Here is a 17,095-nt window from a genome sequence, read left to right on the forward strand (position 1 = left end):
TCAAAAATAGAAAATTAAGACAAATTGTCCCTCATAATGTGACCATTAACGCTGATGTCCATGTCAGATCAGAGCCGGACGATAAAGAACCGGAGGAAATTGCTTCCTGCACATGCACGGGGCCGAGCCGAGCCACCATGGCACTTTTAAATATGGCACGCTCTCCCTTTTTTTTTTCCCTTTAAAATGCAGCATACAATTTTCTGGCGATGGTCTCTCCGTTGCCGTGCACGAGGGGAGAGGATCCTCCTCCTTCCTTCAAGGCAGTCAGCTGCATTCGTTTAAGTGTTTGTTTCTCCCGAGCGGGGCCATGCGGCGGGCCGCCGCCCTTCATCTCGCCTCTGCCAAGTGTAATCTGTCGGAGCCGGAGGAGGAGAAGGAGGAGGAGGAGGGCCGAGGCGGAGGGGTGGTGGTGGTGGTGGGGGGGGGGATTAAATGACTATAACGCACCAGGAATGTGGGCCATTCATCCTCGATAGACAGCGGTGCGTTTATTTCTGCCTGACAATTTGCAGATGCTTTTTTTTGGTTGTTTGGAGAGTGACTGCAGCCCCTTCTATCGGGGGAAGAGGAGAGGAGACAGCAGGCAGACGGATTGAACTCCTCCACCGCTGTTTTTCTTTTCTTTTTTCGTTCTAATGACGCTACTTTCAGGTCTCTGCTGAAATGGAGATATGCGTCGAGTAGATTCTGCTCCCCTCGCCAGGTCACAGCTCTGCCAAAATCCTGGTCCGTGTGTGCAAAGCTTTTTTTTTTCATGCTTGGATGAGGGGTCTCTGGTGGTCCCTGGCTGCCTCATTAACCCTCTTTTCATTTTTTCCCCCACTCTCCTGTACTCTCCTCGGCTTCCTTTGTTGCCGGCGCTTTTCCTTTTCTCACCTCCACCACCACCCCCTTCCTCCCTTTTCCTTCATCTCCTCACTCTTTTCACTTGAACAAGGGAGCCTGAGCGGACTCCCTGCCAAGCAACACCACTGGCCATTGTGTGCACTTCCACGCAGAATTTAAAAAAAAAAATCTCCCTGTGGGCCCTTTGCCTGCCGCTCCCCGGCCCTGCACCACAGCATTCCTGACGTTTCTCATGCACTCACATTTGAGTGTCGTTCACGCTCCCAGTTAGTGTTTTGTTTTTTTGTTTTTTTTTCTGCAGCGCAGAGCTATCTGAGTAGCAAACAGATGCTATTTGCAGCTTTTATGTTTTTAAACACACCATATTTAATGCATCTTCAGCGGCACGTTTAGCAAACAGCCTGGAGCGGGCGCTCTGGAAGCTAAGAAAAATACAGCCGGCGGTGCCAGAACGCCTCTAAGCTGCTCTGAGAGCTTTGTTTCAAGTGGCTCATTGCTGATGCTGATAAAGACGTTTCTATTGCGGGGCTAATTTAAAAGGGTTTTCGGCTCTTTTTTTCTTCTCTCTCCCACCATGCTATGCTCTTAATCTTACAGGGATCAGCATAGAGCGTGGCTCACGATGTTCAAGGTGGTGCGTGACGGGTGGAACGGTATAATCTGAACAAATGAAGCCACCTATAGATGCCAGCGTCTCTCATGTTTGTATGACATACGCTAAAGCTTGCTTAGCTGCAAACGTAGCTCCTTTTATCTTGTGCCTTGGGTGACTTTCCCAGTAGGGACCCATGGATTAGGGGGGCGGGGCTTCCACTTTGGGCTCCTTTTTATATTCAGGCCCTGACCTGTTCTTGCAGGGGTCCTTTGTCCTGGTAATGGAGATCGTTGCCCTCAAATCAGTGTCAATTGTACTTGAAGTGAAGTATCGCTTTTATTTTGCGAAAAAACTGTAATGGAAACGCAGCTCGTGTTTGCATAGTGTTTTTTGGTCCTCAGGTTGTAAAGGCATGTAGTCAAAGGGACATTTGTCGCACTACTTGAATTTTCCACAAGAGTATCTGGTTTATGATTATGTTTTTGGAAATGAAAAGTGTTTTTTCGTGCTTTTTCTGTTCGTGCTGAAGGCATCAGGGATCACTTTAGGTCTGACATCTGTTCTGACGTTCCCACTCGTCAATATCTCTCCAGTCTCGGGGCCTGAACGGCCATGTTTGTTGTTGATCATTCAGCAGTCTGCGCCTCGGCCCGCACCAGTGGCGAGGACCCAAGTGAGCACCCAGCGCTTCCTCGCCAACTGTCTGTCTGTAGGCCCACTGGGCTTCGCAGCCGAGCTACGTTCACCAGAGTGGAGTTGAAATCAAAAACAGCTGAATGATTTCTGCAAGTTTTTACCTTCAAAAGATTCTTTTAGGGTATGGCTCATTTTACAAGGGTGTATTTCTGGGCCAAAACTTCAACTGACTGTAGCCTGCCTGCAAACAGCTAACGCTACTTGTCCTCTGCTGTGTTAATTGCGCTGCTAATGTGCAAATGATTGAAACTGAACGTAGCCAGTGTCCTCTTGGATGTGAGGGTTGTGTGTTTTTATTGTTTTTGTTTTTTTTACAGTAAAGTCAATGATTATCTTAAAGCCCTAAAAGTTTTGTTTAGGAGCTGGAGATGGTTTTAAAAGCTGAGCCGTTAATCTTTTAATTGGAAAAGTAATCTGCCACTCTGATCGATAATAATAGCTCTCTGGTGGCGGCACGGTTGGCACGCGGGCGGTTTCGCACTCTCTTCCTGGTTGCAGCACATATGCATTTAAGGAAAACACAACCGATCGCAGCCAGTGTGAGCGTTCACACTCAAGGACGAGGACACTTCTGCACTTGTGCCGCGTTGCCGCAGCGTTGCTACAGTGTAAAACAAATTTGTTTTAGAGCACCTGATATTTAAGGTAATTGTAGATTCTAAAATCCTATAAGAGGAAAAAAGAAGCAATTTCCTGTCTCCCGGTTTCTATCTGGCAAATACAAAAAAAGGGCCTTAAAGCTGAAATATTTTGCAGCTGGTTCGGCTCAAGACGACGGGCCCAGTGTGTGTGATGTATTACCTGTGTGTTACACATTTTCCCACCGTCTATTTCCCCATCCTGCTCCAGACACGCTCTGCTTGGTGCAGTCTCCTCGTGGCGGTTCCATTCCCTAGGATTGAACCCAGTTTTGTTATTTGCCTGCTGTTTTTCTTTTCTTTCTTTTCTCTCTTTTCTTCTTGCCTCACACAAAAGTCTAGTAAATAAAACTGCAAGAGGGGAAAAAATAAAACTTTACAGGACACGAGGCACGTTTAGCAATCCTCACGGTCCCAGACCTCCACATGAGTGTGGTTTTAACAAGCGTCACAGTGACACGGCTGTTCCACCCCCCCCCACCCCCCCCCCCTCTCTCTCTCGCTCTCAGATGTACTGTGGAAGACTCACTATTTATGTCCATTAAGGCAAATGACAGTATATGTAAACACCGGTGTCCGTCAGATGATTCTCCGGGCTGGTTTCCACTGTGGAGGCAGTGAAGTCGCCTGGCTGCCAGTTTCTTGCAGAAGTTGATGCGTCATATTTATTTATTTTGTTCTATTTGAAATCAGCCCTGCCGCGCCACTTTGCTCTGACTCGAGCCCTCTGTGCGCAGCGAGACCGCTTTATTTCTGCCGTCGACCAAACGGCCACAACTTTAAATCGCTTCGTAAACACGTCCCGCTCGGCGTAATGTTGTTTTTCGCTTCACTTTCGCCCACCGCGGAAATGGATTTACGGACCCTGATCAGTTTTCCTCTGTAGTTTTGTCACGTCACCGTCACTGCAGAGTGGCAACGGCGCATTAATGCACGGGGTAAAAGGATTAACCTGATTGGTTACCAATTAATTAATGTGTCAAGTCTTTTAAGCTTCTTACCACTGAACGAAAATGAACGCCGCTGTTGTATTTCTGACGAGTTAATTAGAAGCAAAACTGCCTTTCATTCGTCTATTTCCCCCGTTCTGCCTTATTTTGTTCTCTCAAAAGTTCTGTGTGCGACCGGTGTGAATAATTACGCAGGATTGGTGGAGACGGCAGACTTGCTCTGCGATTCTCGCTGCTGCAGAACTCTTTGCTTCTTCGCTTTTTCTGATCACGCTGCTGTTTTCTGGCCGACCGCTTTCCTCACCGCTCTGTCCCGGTCCTGCAGGCGTGCGGAGTTCATACGCCAGCCAACACAGCCAGCTGGGCCAGGACTTGAGGTCGGCCATCTCCCCGGACCGACACATTGCACCAATCTACGAAGACCGGACCTTCCAGGGGCCTTTGTATCGCAGCCCCAGCCACAACCAGCAGGGGACGCTGTACCGGAGCAGCTCAGGTTGGCACCACAGTATTTGTGAACATGAATTTAGATCATAAAGTCTTGTTTGTGGGTTGTCACGGTTTAGAGGCACATAATAATTACAGGTTTGTTGCACTCTAAGTTTAAATTAACAGCAAAAGGACGATTGTTCTTTTCATTTTCTGTTATTTTTAAAGGTCCCATAATTTACACATTTTTTTAAATCTTAGGTTTTCCATCCCAGACTCCAGAGAAGCAGCCTTTAAAGATAAATGATGCTGTGTTGTCAGACTTTCCACTTGTTTGGAAAGGGGTGAAAAACAAGGCAAGTGGGTGAAATTAACTCCATATCACCCAATGCTGTCACTAAACCTCATAGTGGTAAGGTATCAGTGCCTCACTTTGTGACATCACAAGGAGCTATTTTTACCATATTGTGTGTTTTTAAAACTTCGCTGCTGGGAAATGATGTGAAGTTTTGACTTTTACAGGCATCATTTTATGCGCTGACTGAAGTTTACATTGAATGGGACCTTTAATCCACTGACCACCAGTCTGAGATCAGTGTAGGGCTGAAGTGGCCGCAGCTACAAACACCAGTTAATTTCATTATGTGTCTTGATTTTCTTCTCCCCAAAATTGTGCGATCTTTGCCCCTAACGCTCAAAGTCCGTATGTATGATGTATTTTTGCACGCTGCACTGCCGGCACAACCCCGTGGCCCAAAAGCCACAGACCTGGTGGGACGGCGGTCAGGTCAGACCTGGGCCAAGAAACGTTTTCCAGCAGGTGACGACAAACCTCACAGGCTGTTTGGCATCATTAGTGTGTGAGGGTCCTTAGTGGTCATTAGCTGTTAGTGAGTGTGTGTGTGTGTGTGTGTGTGTGTGTGTGTGTGTGTGTGTGTGTGTGTGTGTGTGTTTTCCCTGTCTGAATCACCTCATAGAATCTGTGCGTAGCTTCTTTGTTCATTTCTGTGATCAGACCCTTATTTCTTTTGGCCATTTATATTTTCAGCCCCGTTTTTATTTTTCCTCCATCCCTACGCGCTTCAGAGCTCACCCATCTATTTTTTCCTTCCCCTCTCTCATCATATTTCCAATATAAGCCGACTCAAAGCTGTTTATTTTTGTTATCTATTACAGATGCCCCCTTTGTCCTTAAGCCCCTCAAAGTCTTTTCCATTTAATCTGAGGCCCCGCGACTCTTAAGGAACACCACACACCAACCTATCAGTCCTGCCGCTCTCTCCCTCTTTCTCTCTCTCGGGCTCTCCCTGTGTTTTTTATTTCATATTTTTTTTATCCCTCCTCCCTCTATATGTTTTTCCTCCACATTGTCACCCTCCTTTTCCTGCCCCTCTGCCTTTCCCTCGTCCTCGTCCTCCTCCCCCTCCTCCATCAGGCAGAAAAGGGTGAGACATGAGTTAATAGGCAGGTACTGATATGTCATCCTGCCACAAAGGAGTCCATTAACCGCGTGTCACGGCGAATGCGAATAAGGGATGGCGGCTGGCGGCGGCCCGGTTTTACCCATACCCCCAGCTCGGCTCCCTTCCAGCTCTCCTGATGTTGACGTTCTCATCCCATCATCCCTCCTGTGACAGATGCACAGACGCGTAGCTTTTACCAAGACCTGCTCTCCATCCCTCCAGCCGGCCGGCCTCTCTCCCTCCCTCTCTCCCCCCTCTTCTCTCCCTCCTCCCGGCCAGCCGGCTGCTCCGGATCTGCTCACACCAGTAATTTTGCTAATAAACGCTGAGCCGCCATGGTGTGTTTATGCCAGATTCATCGAAGGAGGGTGAGACAAGCGGGACGGAGCCGCCAGGGCCGTTCAATAAGGAGTCTTTGAAAGAGCTTCTTGTGAGTGGGGGGGGGGGGGGGTCCATTTTAATCAGCGCTCCCTCTTTGTCAAGTTTCTGAAATAAAAACTTCAGTGGATCGGTTTTCCCCTCTGGTGCCTTCGCCGCTTTTTTTCCCTCCACTTTTCCTGCACTCGAGATGTTTTTCAAGAAAAAAATATCCGTCTCGCAGAAGATAAAGAGTCCAAATTTAAAACGTTCTGCTGGTGTTTCTGCAAGCTTTGACTCTGCCAGGGTTGCGTTTCAGAAGATAACCGCCGCGCCGCAGAGTGCGAAAGTGCACCGGCGTGAGGAAAATGCGCTCCTGGAGCGGCACGGACGCCTCGGTCTGCCCCGAGAGTAGGAGGAGGAGGGGAAAGAGGAGGAGGAGGAGGGATCTTTAAAAAGCGAGCACATGCCCGGTCCTGTCGGGAGTCCGATAGTCACGCTGCCATGCTGTCACGTGACCACAGTGAGAGGGCGGGGCCGAGCACAACCTGTTTGTTTACACAAACAGCTCCGGCTCTGTCACCCAGCGTGGCTGTAAAACAAGGTCATCATAATGCCGGAAAGATGACCGAAGCGAAAGTCCCTCCGTGCCGAGCCGAGCCGAGCCGAGCGTGGTGAAGGATTGACCTCTGGTTTGCGACGCTTCAGTCTTTTTTTCTGACTTTGACTCCGGACCCTGGATGTAGTTCAGCGCCGCTTCCTCCTCGCTGTGCTTGGCAGAGACGACCCGTGTTCTGTTCCCGGCCGAGAACCAAACTTCCTGTCATCTTTGGAAAGCGCCAGGATTCCCTTTTTACTCAAAAGTGCGTTGTTTTTTTTTTTCTTCCTCTCCCCACGTCTGCAGAAGAATCCAGCTTTGTAGAACCACGGGAGCCTTGTTTTATCCCCGTCATTAATGGTTTCCAGATTTTCACATTTTACACTGAGTCTGTAGGCACGGCCGCATGTTTGTATTTTCTAGTTGTATGCTGCCGGCATACAACCCCAAGCTTCGCTTGAAAAAGGTCTGCACACCGGAGAACTGCACTGGCAATTTTTCCCCAGAACTTTTGATCTTGTTTTTTGTTTTTTTCCTCATCATCAAAACTATTATTTCTTTCCCTCTCAGGTGTGGGGAGCCTCCAGCGGACGCCGAGCCAGCGCAGCGCCATGATCTACCAAAGAAACAACTACACTCTCAACACGGCCGCCACCTACGCCGACCCCTACCACCGCCTGCCGCAGTACCGGCCCTCTGAGCCCGGCTACGCTCGCCAGCCCATCGTCATGGACGACGGAGCCACGCGCTCCCCCTCCATAGACAGCATCCAGAAAGACCCCAGGTCAGCCTCTCTCTCTCTCTCTCTCTCTCTCTCTCTCTCTCTCTCTCTTTCTCTATCTTATTTCGTTCACGCTCTTGGCCCGCACGTATTTCTCCCTCTGCACTGAGTGTTTTTGCGGCGAGGGGCCGAGGTCCCAGCCCTCCCTGCTGCTAGTTAGTGAGCAAGGCCCACCACGGGCTCGACCCCCCCACCCCCTCCCCCCCTTCACAGAAACATGTGTTTAAGGATTGGGATTAGATGCAGCAAATGACAGGAACATGCTTTTTGTTTTTCATTTCATTTTTTTAAATATTTTTGTAATGGACTGTTGTTTGTTTCCTTCCGACCCCCATGTTGCAAATTTCTTTTTTATTTTTAATGTTTTAACTTTTTATTTTATTTCATTTTACTTTACCTTTCATCCCATCACGCAATCTGATAGCTGTACGGTGTCGGTGCCCCTTGTGACATCAGAGAGATCACTGAAGGACTGAAATCAAATACCAGCGTTATTCAATTGTGTGCCTTTACTTCTTCTCCCCCAACTGTGCGATGTTTGTTTCTTTCATACCCCCTGTTGCAAACCCCTTGAACGTGTGCGACATCAGATTAGCAGAGATTCATTATTGGCTTTTAATGAGCATGGATGGTTGGGATGGTGGCGGCGACGTTAAAAAAAAAAATCAGCCGTGCCAGCTGGAAGATTTCCTAAAGCCTTTGGATTTATCTCACGTATTCATCTGGTGGAAAAAAAAGGGTTTGGGAAAGGGAGGCAAAAAGGTGAGTGGGCGAACCGCCTGTCGTATCGAGGTGGACTGAGCCGATGATTCGCTCACTGCAGCGGGTGATATTTGCTGCAGGTGAGCCGTGTGGAAAATACCCCAAGCGAAACCTTTCAAAGCCATTTGGGATGTTTCCCTTTTACCGTTTGCATTGCTATAAACTTTCAAACTCGGCTCCTCCTTCCAGTTGCTCCTCCTCTGTGTGTGTGTGTGTGTGTGTGTGTGTGTGTGTGTGTGTGTGTGTGTGTGTGTGTGTGTGTGTGTGTGTGTGTGCGCTCGGTTCTGCTCCGGCACCTCCCACCTCTTAATCTGCGGGGAGGTGGGAGGAATCCAATGAAATGTCTAAGACCTATTGAAAACGCCTCGTTCGGCTGGTTGTTGGTGAGACGGACGAGCTGGATTTCAGGGTTGACTTTACGAGCTGGGCCCAGCTGGTTGACAGCAGCAGTTGTTTTTTAAAACCGGTTCAAAACCAACTGCATGAGCCGAGCGCGCCCAATCACGTGTGGGTTTACAGGAAGTCCCCTCCCCAGAAGTGCTGCTCCTTGTTGGCCTGCGCTGCTGAGTCAGCAGCCGTCTCCCCTTACTATTCAAACAGGGTCCCCCACCCTCATCCCCACCCCCACCCCCACCTCCCTCCCGCCACTGGCTCTTCAGCCGGCTCTTCCAGCCTGCACCGCCGCTTAACGCCGGCGCTCGCACCGCAAGTGCTGCGTCTGCTGCTGTCGCAGAGCCGCAGCGTGGAGAGGGCAAGAGAGTGGGCCGACCTCTGCAGCACGGCCGCGGCTTCTGAAACCCTTGGGTGTCGTCACCGCAGCCTGTCGCCTAAAAACCTTTGGGCTCCCCGGTTCCTTCCGCACTAGAGCCGTGTAGCAGCAGTGCCACTTCCTTTCATGCCTCTGTCACTCAGAACGCATCAGAATGACTCCATGTCCATGACTTATAGAAATAATTATTATGAACTGTATTTCAGTTTCTTTTTGCATCGCGGTCTATGGGAAAAACATGGGTTTTTGGCTGCAGTACCTCAAATGACCTCTTTGCAGATCTGGTGCAGTTGTTCCGTTTCTCCTCTTGACTGCAGGACAGACAGTGTTTTCAAGAGGTATCCTGTCAGGGAGCAGCCAGCAGAAATGTATTTATGGGACTGAAGTACAATTCAAGTGCACTCTGTTCTTTTTTTTGTTGTTTTTTTGTTGTTTTTTTCCGCATACAGGAAACACAGTAATCCGAGGCGGACCGCGCTTGGTTGTTATCCCAGATGTGATTTAGATTTTTTTTTTTTTTTTAGAATTTCATTTCAGTCTGTTTTTGTTTGCTTTTTTTGCTTTTTTTTAAAATAAATATTCTTCACCACCTCCTGTGTTTCTCAGGGAGTTTGCCTGGCGCGACCCGGAGCTGACGGAGGTGATCCACATGCTGCAGCACCACTTCCCCTCGGTGCAGGCCAACGCCGCCGCCTACCTGCAGCACTTGTGCTACGGGGACAATCGGGTGAAGGCTGAAGTGAGTGTCTGCCTGCGAAACACGACTGCGTGGCAATATTTCCATTTGACCAACCCGACATCTGGTCATAAATCCGTGCAGACGGTGCAGCATATTACAATTTTGCCTCTCTTGTTTTGACTCTTCTGTGTGTTCCCCTCAATGCAGCAGTGTTTCAGAACAAACGGAAGAAAAAAATTTACATTTTGGGAAAAAATGGGAATAAATAAATATTATTAGCATTCTTTTAAAGGTCAGAAACACTGAATTTTAGCCTCTTGCCAACCGCTGATGCTTTGTGTTGTACATTCCACGTTTGGACAAGGACAAAAATAGGGTTGACTGGATGTGTTTTCGCTGATATAGGAGAGTTATCGGTCAGGTACAACTGCCCTTTGTGACATCACAGAGGCCTGATTCTCAGAAGTGTGTGTTTTTTAGCAAATGCTTCATGAAAAGAGAATAAAACACAGTGATGATTATTCTTAGTTTCTGGAATTTTTATTGACAGGCTAAAGATATATTTTAAAACTTTGACCTTCTTTTAAGAGTCTGAGCATTAACTTAAAAATCTTTTTTAATTCTTGTGCTCTGACATAACAGTCGTGTTTGATCTGAGTCGTGTCTCTGCGTTCAGGTGTGTCGGCTGGGGGGTATCAAGCACCTGGTCGACCTCCTCGACAACAAAGTGCTGGAGGTCCAGAGGAACTCCTGTGGAGCTCTGAGGAACCTCGTCTACGGCAAGACCATGGACGAAAACAAAGTGGCCGTGAGGAACGCGGGCGGCGTGCCAGCCCTGCTTCGCCTGCTGAGGAAGACGGTGGACGCCGAGGTGCGGGAGCTCGTCACAGGTGAGAGGACAAAATGTGCCCTGTTGATATCTGTATCGGTTTAAAGGCGCACCTAACAAACCTACCAAAGGCACCGCATTAAAATAAGCGAACTGGAGGAAAACTTCTGAACAGAACTGAGTTTGTACGTCCTGGGTGCAAATCCATTTCACATTTCGAAAGGCACTTGAACTGAAATATTGCACCAGCCGAGAGAATCTCTTTTTTTTTTTTTTGTTACTCTGCTGGACAGTTGCTGTACGGACACTTCTGTCATCCTGCAACACTTTCTCTGATTTATTTTCATGGAGGCCGTCCGCTCCCACATCATATCCTGTCTTCGGGCAGCATCTACTCCAGAGCTCGCAACAGTGCCGGAACGCTGTGCAGATGATGCTGAATAATTCAGCCGACAAACTGGAGGGTGTTTTTGGAGATACGGTTACGGCGCCCTGTTGGTTTGCTCTCTCATTGCTCCTGGTTGAATGCAGCTCGAGCTCAGGACTCGGGACTGCTTCCTCCGAGATGTCCCAAGATTATGAGAGCGAACGTTTTCTGCAACTATTGCTGAATGAATATTTTAGTAAGGTCTTAAATGCTGCTGTCCTGTCTTGGGTGGACTGGGTTTTGTTGTTTTGGGTCAGGGTGGGGTGCTGCAGAAGAGGCCAGGCCAAGACATTTGGCTTCCAGGTGGCTGAGTCAGCTGTTGGACCTCCGCTCCAGCCCCCCCCCTGCGCTCACAGGTTTACGTTTCAGGAGAATAAAAACAATGGAGCGGGAGCGTGCATGTGACACTCTGCAGAATCTCCGGGGCGGAGACTTGTTTTCAGAGCCTCGCGTCGTTGAAGCGTCCGTTTTCTTTACTTCCTTTGTGAAGCCAGACAAAAGAGAAAAACAATCAATGTGTTTTTGAAGCTGGCTAAGCTGCTTTCGAGCGAGCTGCGGCTTTACTTCCCCCGCCACTGCCGCCGGCGTGAGATGCGGCTAATTGGTGGCGCAGCCCTCTATGCGTGGAGCAATTAGAAAAGGTCAGCAGTGCTGCATCACCTCTGGTTAATTACAGTGGATGTGGAAACACTGGAAAACTCCCAGAGCTTTGAGTGGCAGGAGAACTTGTGTTGGAGTTGTCAGGTGGATGGACAGGTGTCCCCAACCTGCTGATGAAGCTCTTTGGAGTGTTCGCAGTCTTCGTGGCTCCATCTGAACTCTGCCGGGAGGTCCAGGTGACCAAAACACACCCCCACCCATGGTCAGAGGTCCACTTGGTGGTCGGAGGTGGGGTGGGGGTCGAGGGAGGTTCCTCACACACAGCTGACCTCAGCTGCCTTACCTGCTCTGCCCCCTTCGGTCCCCCTCCCGCCCCACAGCAGCTGTTGTGGTTGTTGCTGTCCTCAAACAGTCCCTCAGATCAAAAGGGCAGGATGCACAGCACCGTCATTAGCCCCGTACACCTGGGACACCTGGACCCTACACACACACACACACACACACACACACACACACACACACACAAGGAGTGACTCGACAAACAGTTAAAACTCTGGATCTAATCTCAGGATTGTTGCTTTTACCCATGGATGTATTATAAGAACTGGATACCAGACTGGCAATATGGCGGCGCACTGATTTTTCCCAGTGGCCACTCGAGATACTGCAGCAAAAACATCCAATGGCCCAAAAAGCCCTCGGAATAAAATGTGAGTTACAGAGGCATGATGGGAAGTGACACTATTCCGCATGCTATGTGGGCCTATGAATGCCGAAGTCAAAAGCTTTTTCAGTGTATGCTTTCACTGCACAGTTAAACAGTATGCAACGCCCACTTTTGGTAAGAAGGCTTTCCATTGGATGGGAAAATTGAGGCGCTTCATATGGTCCAAAACAAATCCATCCATTGCCCAGAGCTGCAAACTTTAATTCAATGCAAACTTGAACTTTAGAATCTTCTTACTAGTATTATTATTATTATTATTTTGTCCACTTAGTCCCTGATCAATGCTTCAACAGCTATTTGGCCTCAGATTCTCCCTGGAGCTCTGGATCGACATATTTATTGTCTCCACTGACGGCAGAGTGTTTACATCAGATCAATTAAAGATGGGGAAGCCAGATAGGCTGTCCAGGAAGGTGTCACACACACACACACACACACACACACACACACACACACACACACACACACACGCGCGCGCGCGCATCATCACAGCTCGCTCGATGTAATCATCAGGTTGAATATCTGGCTTTTGCTCCGCTGTCAGCAGTGTCAGTTGCACCTTGCTGGACCGGTGTGCTCATTCCCTCTGTTCGGCGCGGCTCCGTAGGACTCTGAGAAACAACTCTGTGAACCTGCTGACAAAATGTAGCACAAATTGACATGAGAGCTGATGTACGGAAGCCTGCTGTGGTGGCGGAGGTGGAGGAGGAGGAGGAGGAGCGTGAGGAGCGTGTGAATTTCTTTGCTGGTTCTGTTTCAGTGTGACGTGCATCCGGGCACCTGTGAGAAAGTCACACACACACACACACACACACACACACACACACACACACACACCTGAACCGTGCTGCTGCGAGAGGCCAGCGCTCATCCATCACAGCGGAGCCGGACAGAGAGGCGTCCCAGCGGAGGGGAGGAGGGAGAGGTGGGAAGGGACAGCGGTCCACCTGATGGCGAGCTGCCTGCCGTCTAGACCGTCTGGCAGCCTCAGATAAAGCCGAGTACGACTTCATTCGCAGCTTTGTTGTTTTTTTTTTTTTCTTTTTCTCCTGCCCTCTCCCCTTCCAAAATGAGAGTGAAAGTAATAAAAGTTAGATTAAGGATTCTTAAATAGTTCTTTGATGTCGCCAAATGGGCTGATGATGAAATGAGTGGGCAGCCGTGCAGCGTTGGCCAGCTGGACGTCGGTGAGGTTTTCACTTCAGCCTCTGGTTTATTTTACAGCTTTGGTGGAAGGCAGGCGGTGAGCTGACAGCAAATACACTGTGAGCCGGGGTTGATAGCGCTGAGCGTCCACCTCCGTCACACGTCTGTCCTCGTGTTTAAGGCGCACGTTCACGCTTTCCGTCCAATTAGCGTTCGGGTCCAAAGTAAAAAGGGGACGCAAACACAGTGAATAAGTCATGAGGCAGGTGGAGCAGAGCCTTTAAAGGTCCCGCATGATACCAAGTTCAAGTTGTTTTTCATCCTGGGTCTCTCGTACAATTATTTGGCCCACAAACTTTCCAGATTTCCCCCCCAAAAACTGCATATTTAGCCCTGTGTTTACATTCTCCAGCATAAACACAAGCTTCCAGCACAGAAACAAATATTTTGCTTTCGCAAGGAGGAGGTGGCTGTGAGGGAGGAGTCATTGTCTGCAGCGTGGGCTGTCGCTAACCATGAACGGTTACCTATCAGTGCCCTTTGTGACATCATAACGGGCTGATTTCCAGAGGGGAGCAAGCACAATAGGTGAAAGGATGGACCTTTCAATTCCTGGGGCCTTCACCGACACACTAAAGACACGTATCACTGCCAGGAAGTGGCCCTTGAACTTGCCTGTGTGTTGCACACACACGCTGTTTTGCAGTTTTCTTTGCCAAGGCTCCAGCCGCAGTCCCGGCCCCGTGTCTTTACAGCAGATCCCTTCCTCCAAGGTGGCCACGGCCCTGCGAGCCGTCAGACTGCGCGTTTAGCATAAGCCGGACAGCGAGAGGCAACTAATTAGAAGAACATGCTACACAGCGGTTAATCCTCGACAGATGCAGCATCAAAGGCAGCCCGCGGACGGCGCTCGGCTATCAGCGGTTACTAAGAGCACATTTGAATTGGCTGGAATTGTGGCGTCATTTCAAAAGGCTGCGCTCATGCCATATGGATTCCTTGCCCGCTTTTCTCTTCTTCTATTTCAAGTTGTAATCTGCCCCTCGGGGGCATTCAGCCTAGATGAAATTTACTGCGAGTGTTTGATGCCTCGAGCTGTTGCCTCCTTTTGTAAAAGTGGGAGCCTTTTCTCATTTTGTCCTGTCGGCCGTCGTGCCTCAGCATGTGTTCCTGCCGTCGGTGGCCGAGCAGACGAGCCGCTGCTATTAAAAAACCCCGAGTTGTCGGCGCGTCGTCTCCCCGGGGTTAAACCTAACTGCTCCTGACAGTTGACGTAACTGGGTGTGTGTGTGTGTGTGTGTGTGTGTGTGTGTGTGTGTGTGTGTGTGTGTGTGTGTGTGTGTGTGTGTGTGTGTGTGTGTGTTTTGCATGGCCCGGTCTCTGCAGGGGTGCTGTGGAACCTGTCGTCTTGCGACGCCGTGAAGATGACAATCATCCGAGACGCCTTAACCACCCTGACCAACACTGTGATCATCCCCCACTCGGGGTGGAGCAGCTCCACCTTTGACGACGACCATAAGCTGAAGTTCCACTCCTCCCTGGTGCTGAGGAACACCACCGGCTGCCTGAGGTAGGCTTGAGCACCAGCACCCTCGGCTGGAGCGCAGGCGGTATTACAATGGGCTGTGTGGCAGAGGCCTCGTCATAAAAATCGACTTGCTCATTTTTTGCCTTCTCGGAATCATTAACAGCAGAGTAAACTATAACTTGCTGACCAAAAAACTTTAGAATGTGTCATTGTAATATAGCTATAAGAAAAAACTGCTATAAATGACTTGTAATCGTGGGTCAAACTGCAAAGTGTTTGCTTTACCAAGCTCTTTTATATTCTTTGCTGCAGCCAAATATGTAGTAGCCAAGTTTTCTGCAAAATATCATAACACTGTGCTGCATGTAGAGCAGTCATGCCTTTTAATTGGCTGAATTGTTTTGCATTTTTTTGTTTTGTCTGTGTCTTTGTCGTTACCTTTCTGCAGAGCCAGATGTAATTGTTTGCTATTGCAAGCACAATGGTTCCCTTTATTTAGTCAGCAAAGTGCTGTAATGACTCCAGTCAGACCACACAGACACACACACACACACACACACACACATATATTATGGATGGTGTGCAGGGACAGTGTGGGAAAGGCCCACATTACTTATTCAAATGCGTGCACAAACCAGGACAAGCAAACCCACACACAGCACACATCTGCCTTTTTGTGCGTGTGTGTGTGCATGTGTGCAGCCCCAACAGTTGTTTGGTAAGGGAAGGCTGAAATGAAAGTACTAATTAAAATGTGTTTCTTTTTCTTTTTTTCTTTTTTTTCTTTTTTGCTCTGTTTATTTTCTCATTTCAAAGGAACCTGAGTTCAGCCGGCGAGGAGGCAAGAAAACAGATGCGCAGTTGTGAGGGGCTGGTTGATTCGTTACTCTATGTCATCAAAGCCTGTGTAAACACCTCTGACTTTGACAGCAAGGTATGCACACACAACACACAAGCACACAGAAAAAACTAATTCATGCACCTTTCTACGATGAAAACAGACTCCCTCCTAACAAGAGTGTTAAAATTGTTTCGTGTTCAGCAGCAACTATTTCAGACCACGTTCCTTTCTCTCTCTCATTTTCTGATAAAAGTTTATTGACCTTATTCAAATCATATGCTGCATAAATAAATTCAAACCGACGCCTGCGTGCCCTCCAAAGCGCTAGGAGCCTTTCAGACGTGGAATGCTAATGTTGTCAAAGCCAAACTGGCGTTGACGCTCCAAGGAGACGCAATCTGCATGGAACTCAAACAGCGTGTAATTAAATTTCTGCGCCCTGGTCCAGATATTCCCCCACAATGGGATCCTATTGGATATCGTCGCTAATTGATTTGTAATGCCGCACCAGGCGCAGGCCGCTTGCTGGCTACGGCTACTGTAGTTTGGCTCTTCGACCCCCCCCCCCCCCCCCCCCTCTTTTTTTTTTGCCACGGTGATTTCGGAAAACGAGCAGCCCAGACTTCCCCTCTTTTGTCCCTCTCAGATTGTGGAGAACTGTATTTGCACTCTGAGGAACCTGTCGTATCGCCTGGAGCTGGAGCTCCCGCCGGCCAGGCTGATCGGGGGTCAGGAGCTGGACGGACTGTTGGGCAGCGAGTCTCCCAGCAAGGAGGTGGACTCCAGCTGCTGGGGCAGGAAGAAGAAGAAGAAGAAGAAGAGCCTGCAGGAGGACACGGTGAGCGCCCGCGTCTAGATCCTGTCAGTGGGATTAGCATTAGCAGGAAATCCTTCAGGTTCACTGCACACTCCTGCTTTTCACACACACTCTGCTTGTAGTACTCAAAAGTTTGGACACATGCTTCTGATTTGATGATTTTCATGACTATTTAGTCATGAAAACCTTGTAGATTGTCACTCAAAGCGTTACAATTATGAATGAACACATGAAACCTGTATTAAACAAAAAAGTGTGAAATAACTCCAACAAGTTTTATATTTGAGTTATTTTTTGTTCTTGTGGATCACAATATTGACAAACTCTGCTGCTGCCTCCATAGTGGGATGGCGTCGGGCCCATCCCCGGCTTCTCCAAGTCTCCCAAAGGGGCCGAGATGTTGTGGCACCCGTCGGTGGTCAAGCCTTACCTGACGCTGCTGGCCGAGAGCTCCAACCCCGCCACCCTGGAGGGCGCCGCCGGCTCCCTGCAGAACCTGTCGGCCGGCAACTGGAAGGTAACAGACCCGTGACCTCCTGACCTTTCACTGTCATGCACCCTAAAAAATAAAGGTCTATTCTTTCTTTATTCTTCATTCAGATCCCCGTTAGCTT

At 49.0% G+C, this 17,095-nt stretch overlaps 1 protein-coding gene across 9 annotated transcripts in view; it reads left to right on the top strand.

Moving 5' to 3' along the window:
- LOC142897778 (plakophilin-4-like) overlaps nt 1-17,095 on the top strand; it is a 65,763-nt gene that overhangs the window by 41,925 nt on the left and 6,743 nt on the right. For 5 of the 9 annotated variants that reach the window (XM_076040336.1, XM_076040335.1, XM_076040337.1 and 2 more), the window contains 9 exons: nt 4,054-4,224; nt 4,918-4,977; nt 7,146-7,359; nt 9,494-9,626; nt 10,243-10,456; nt 14,682-14,865; nt 15,640-15,757; nt 16,311-16,502; nt 16,825-16,998. In XM_076040336.1, the coding sequence (XP_075896451.1) occupies nt 4,054-4,224; nt 4,918-4,977; nt 7,146-7,359; nt 9,494-9,626; nt 10,243-10,456; nt 14,682-14,865; nt 15,640-15,757; nt 16,311-16,502; nt 16,825-16,998 (1,460 nt within the window). The remainder of the gene's footprint in view (nt 1-4,053; nt 4,225-4,917; nt 4,978-7,145; nt 7,360-9,493; nt 9,627-10,242; nt 10,457-14,681; nt 14,866-15,639; nt 15,758-16,310; nt 16,503-16,824; nt 16,999-17,095) is intronic. The other 4 variants (XM_076040339.1, XM_076040340.1, XM_076040341.1 and 1 more) reach the window with 1 other exon arrangement.

This window comes from Nelusetta ayraudi, unplaced genomic scaffold, assembly GCF_046127955.1.
Source record: "Nelusetta ayraudi isolate G7.1 ecotype Tasmania unplaced genomic scaffold, CSIRO-AGI_Nayr_v1 ptg000060l, whole genome shotgun sequence".
NCBI lineage: Eukaryota > Metazoa > Chordata > Actinopteri > Tetraodontiformes > Monacanthidae > Nelusetta > Nelusetta ayraudi.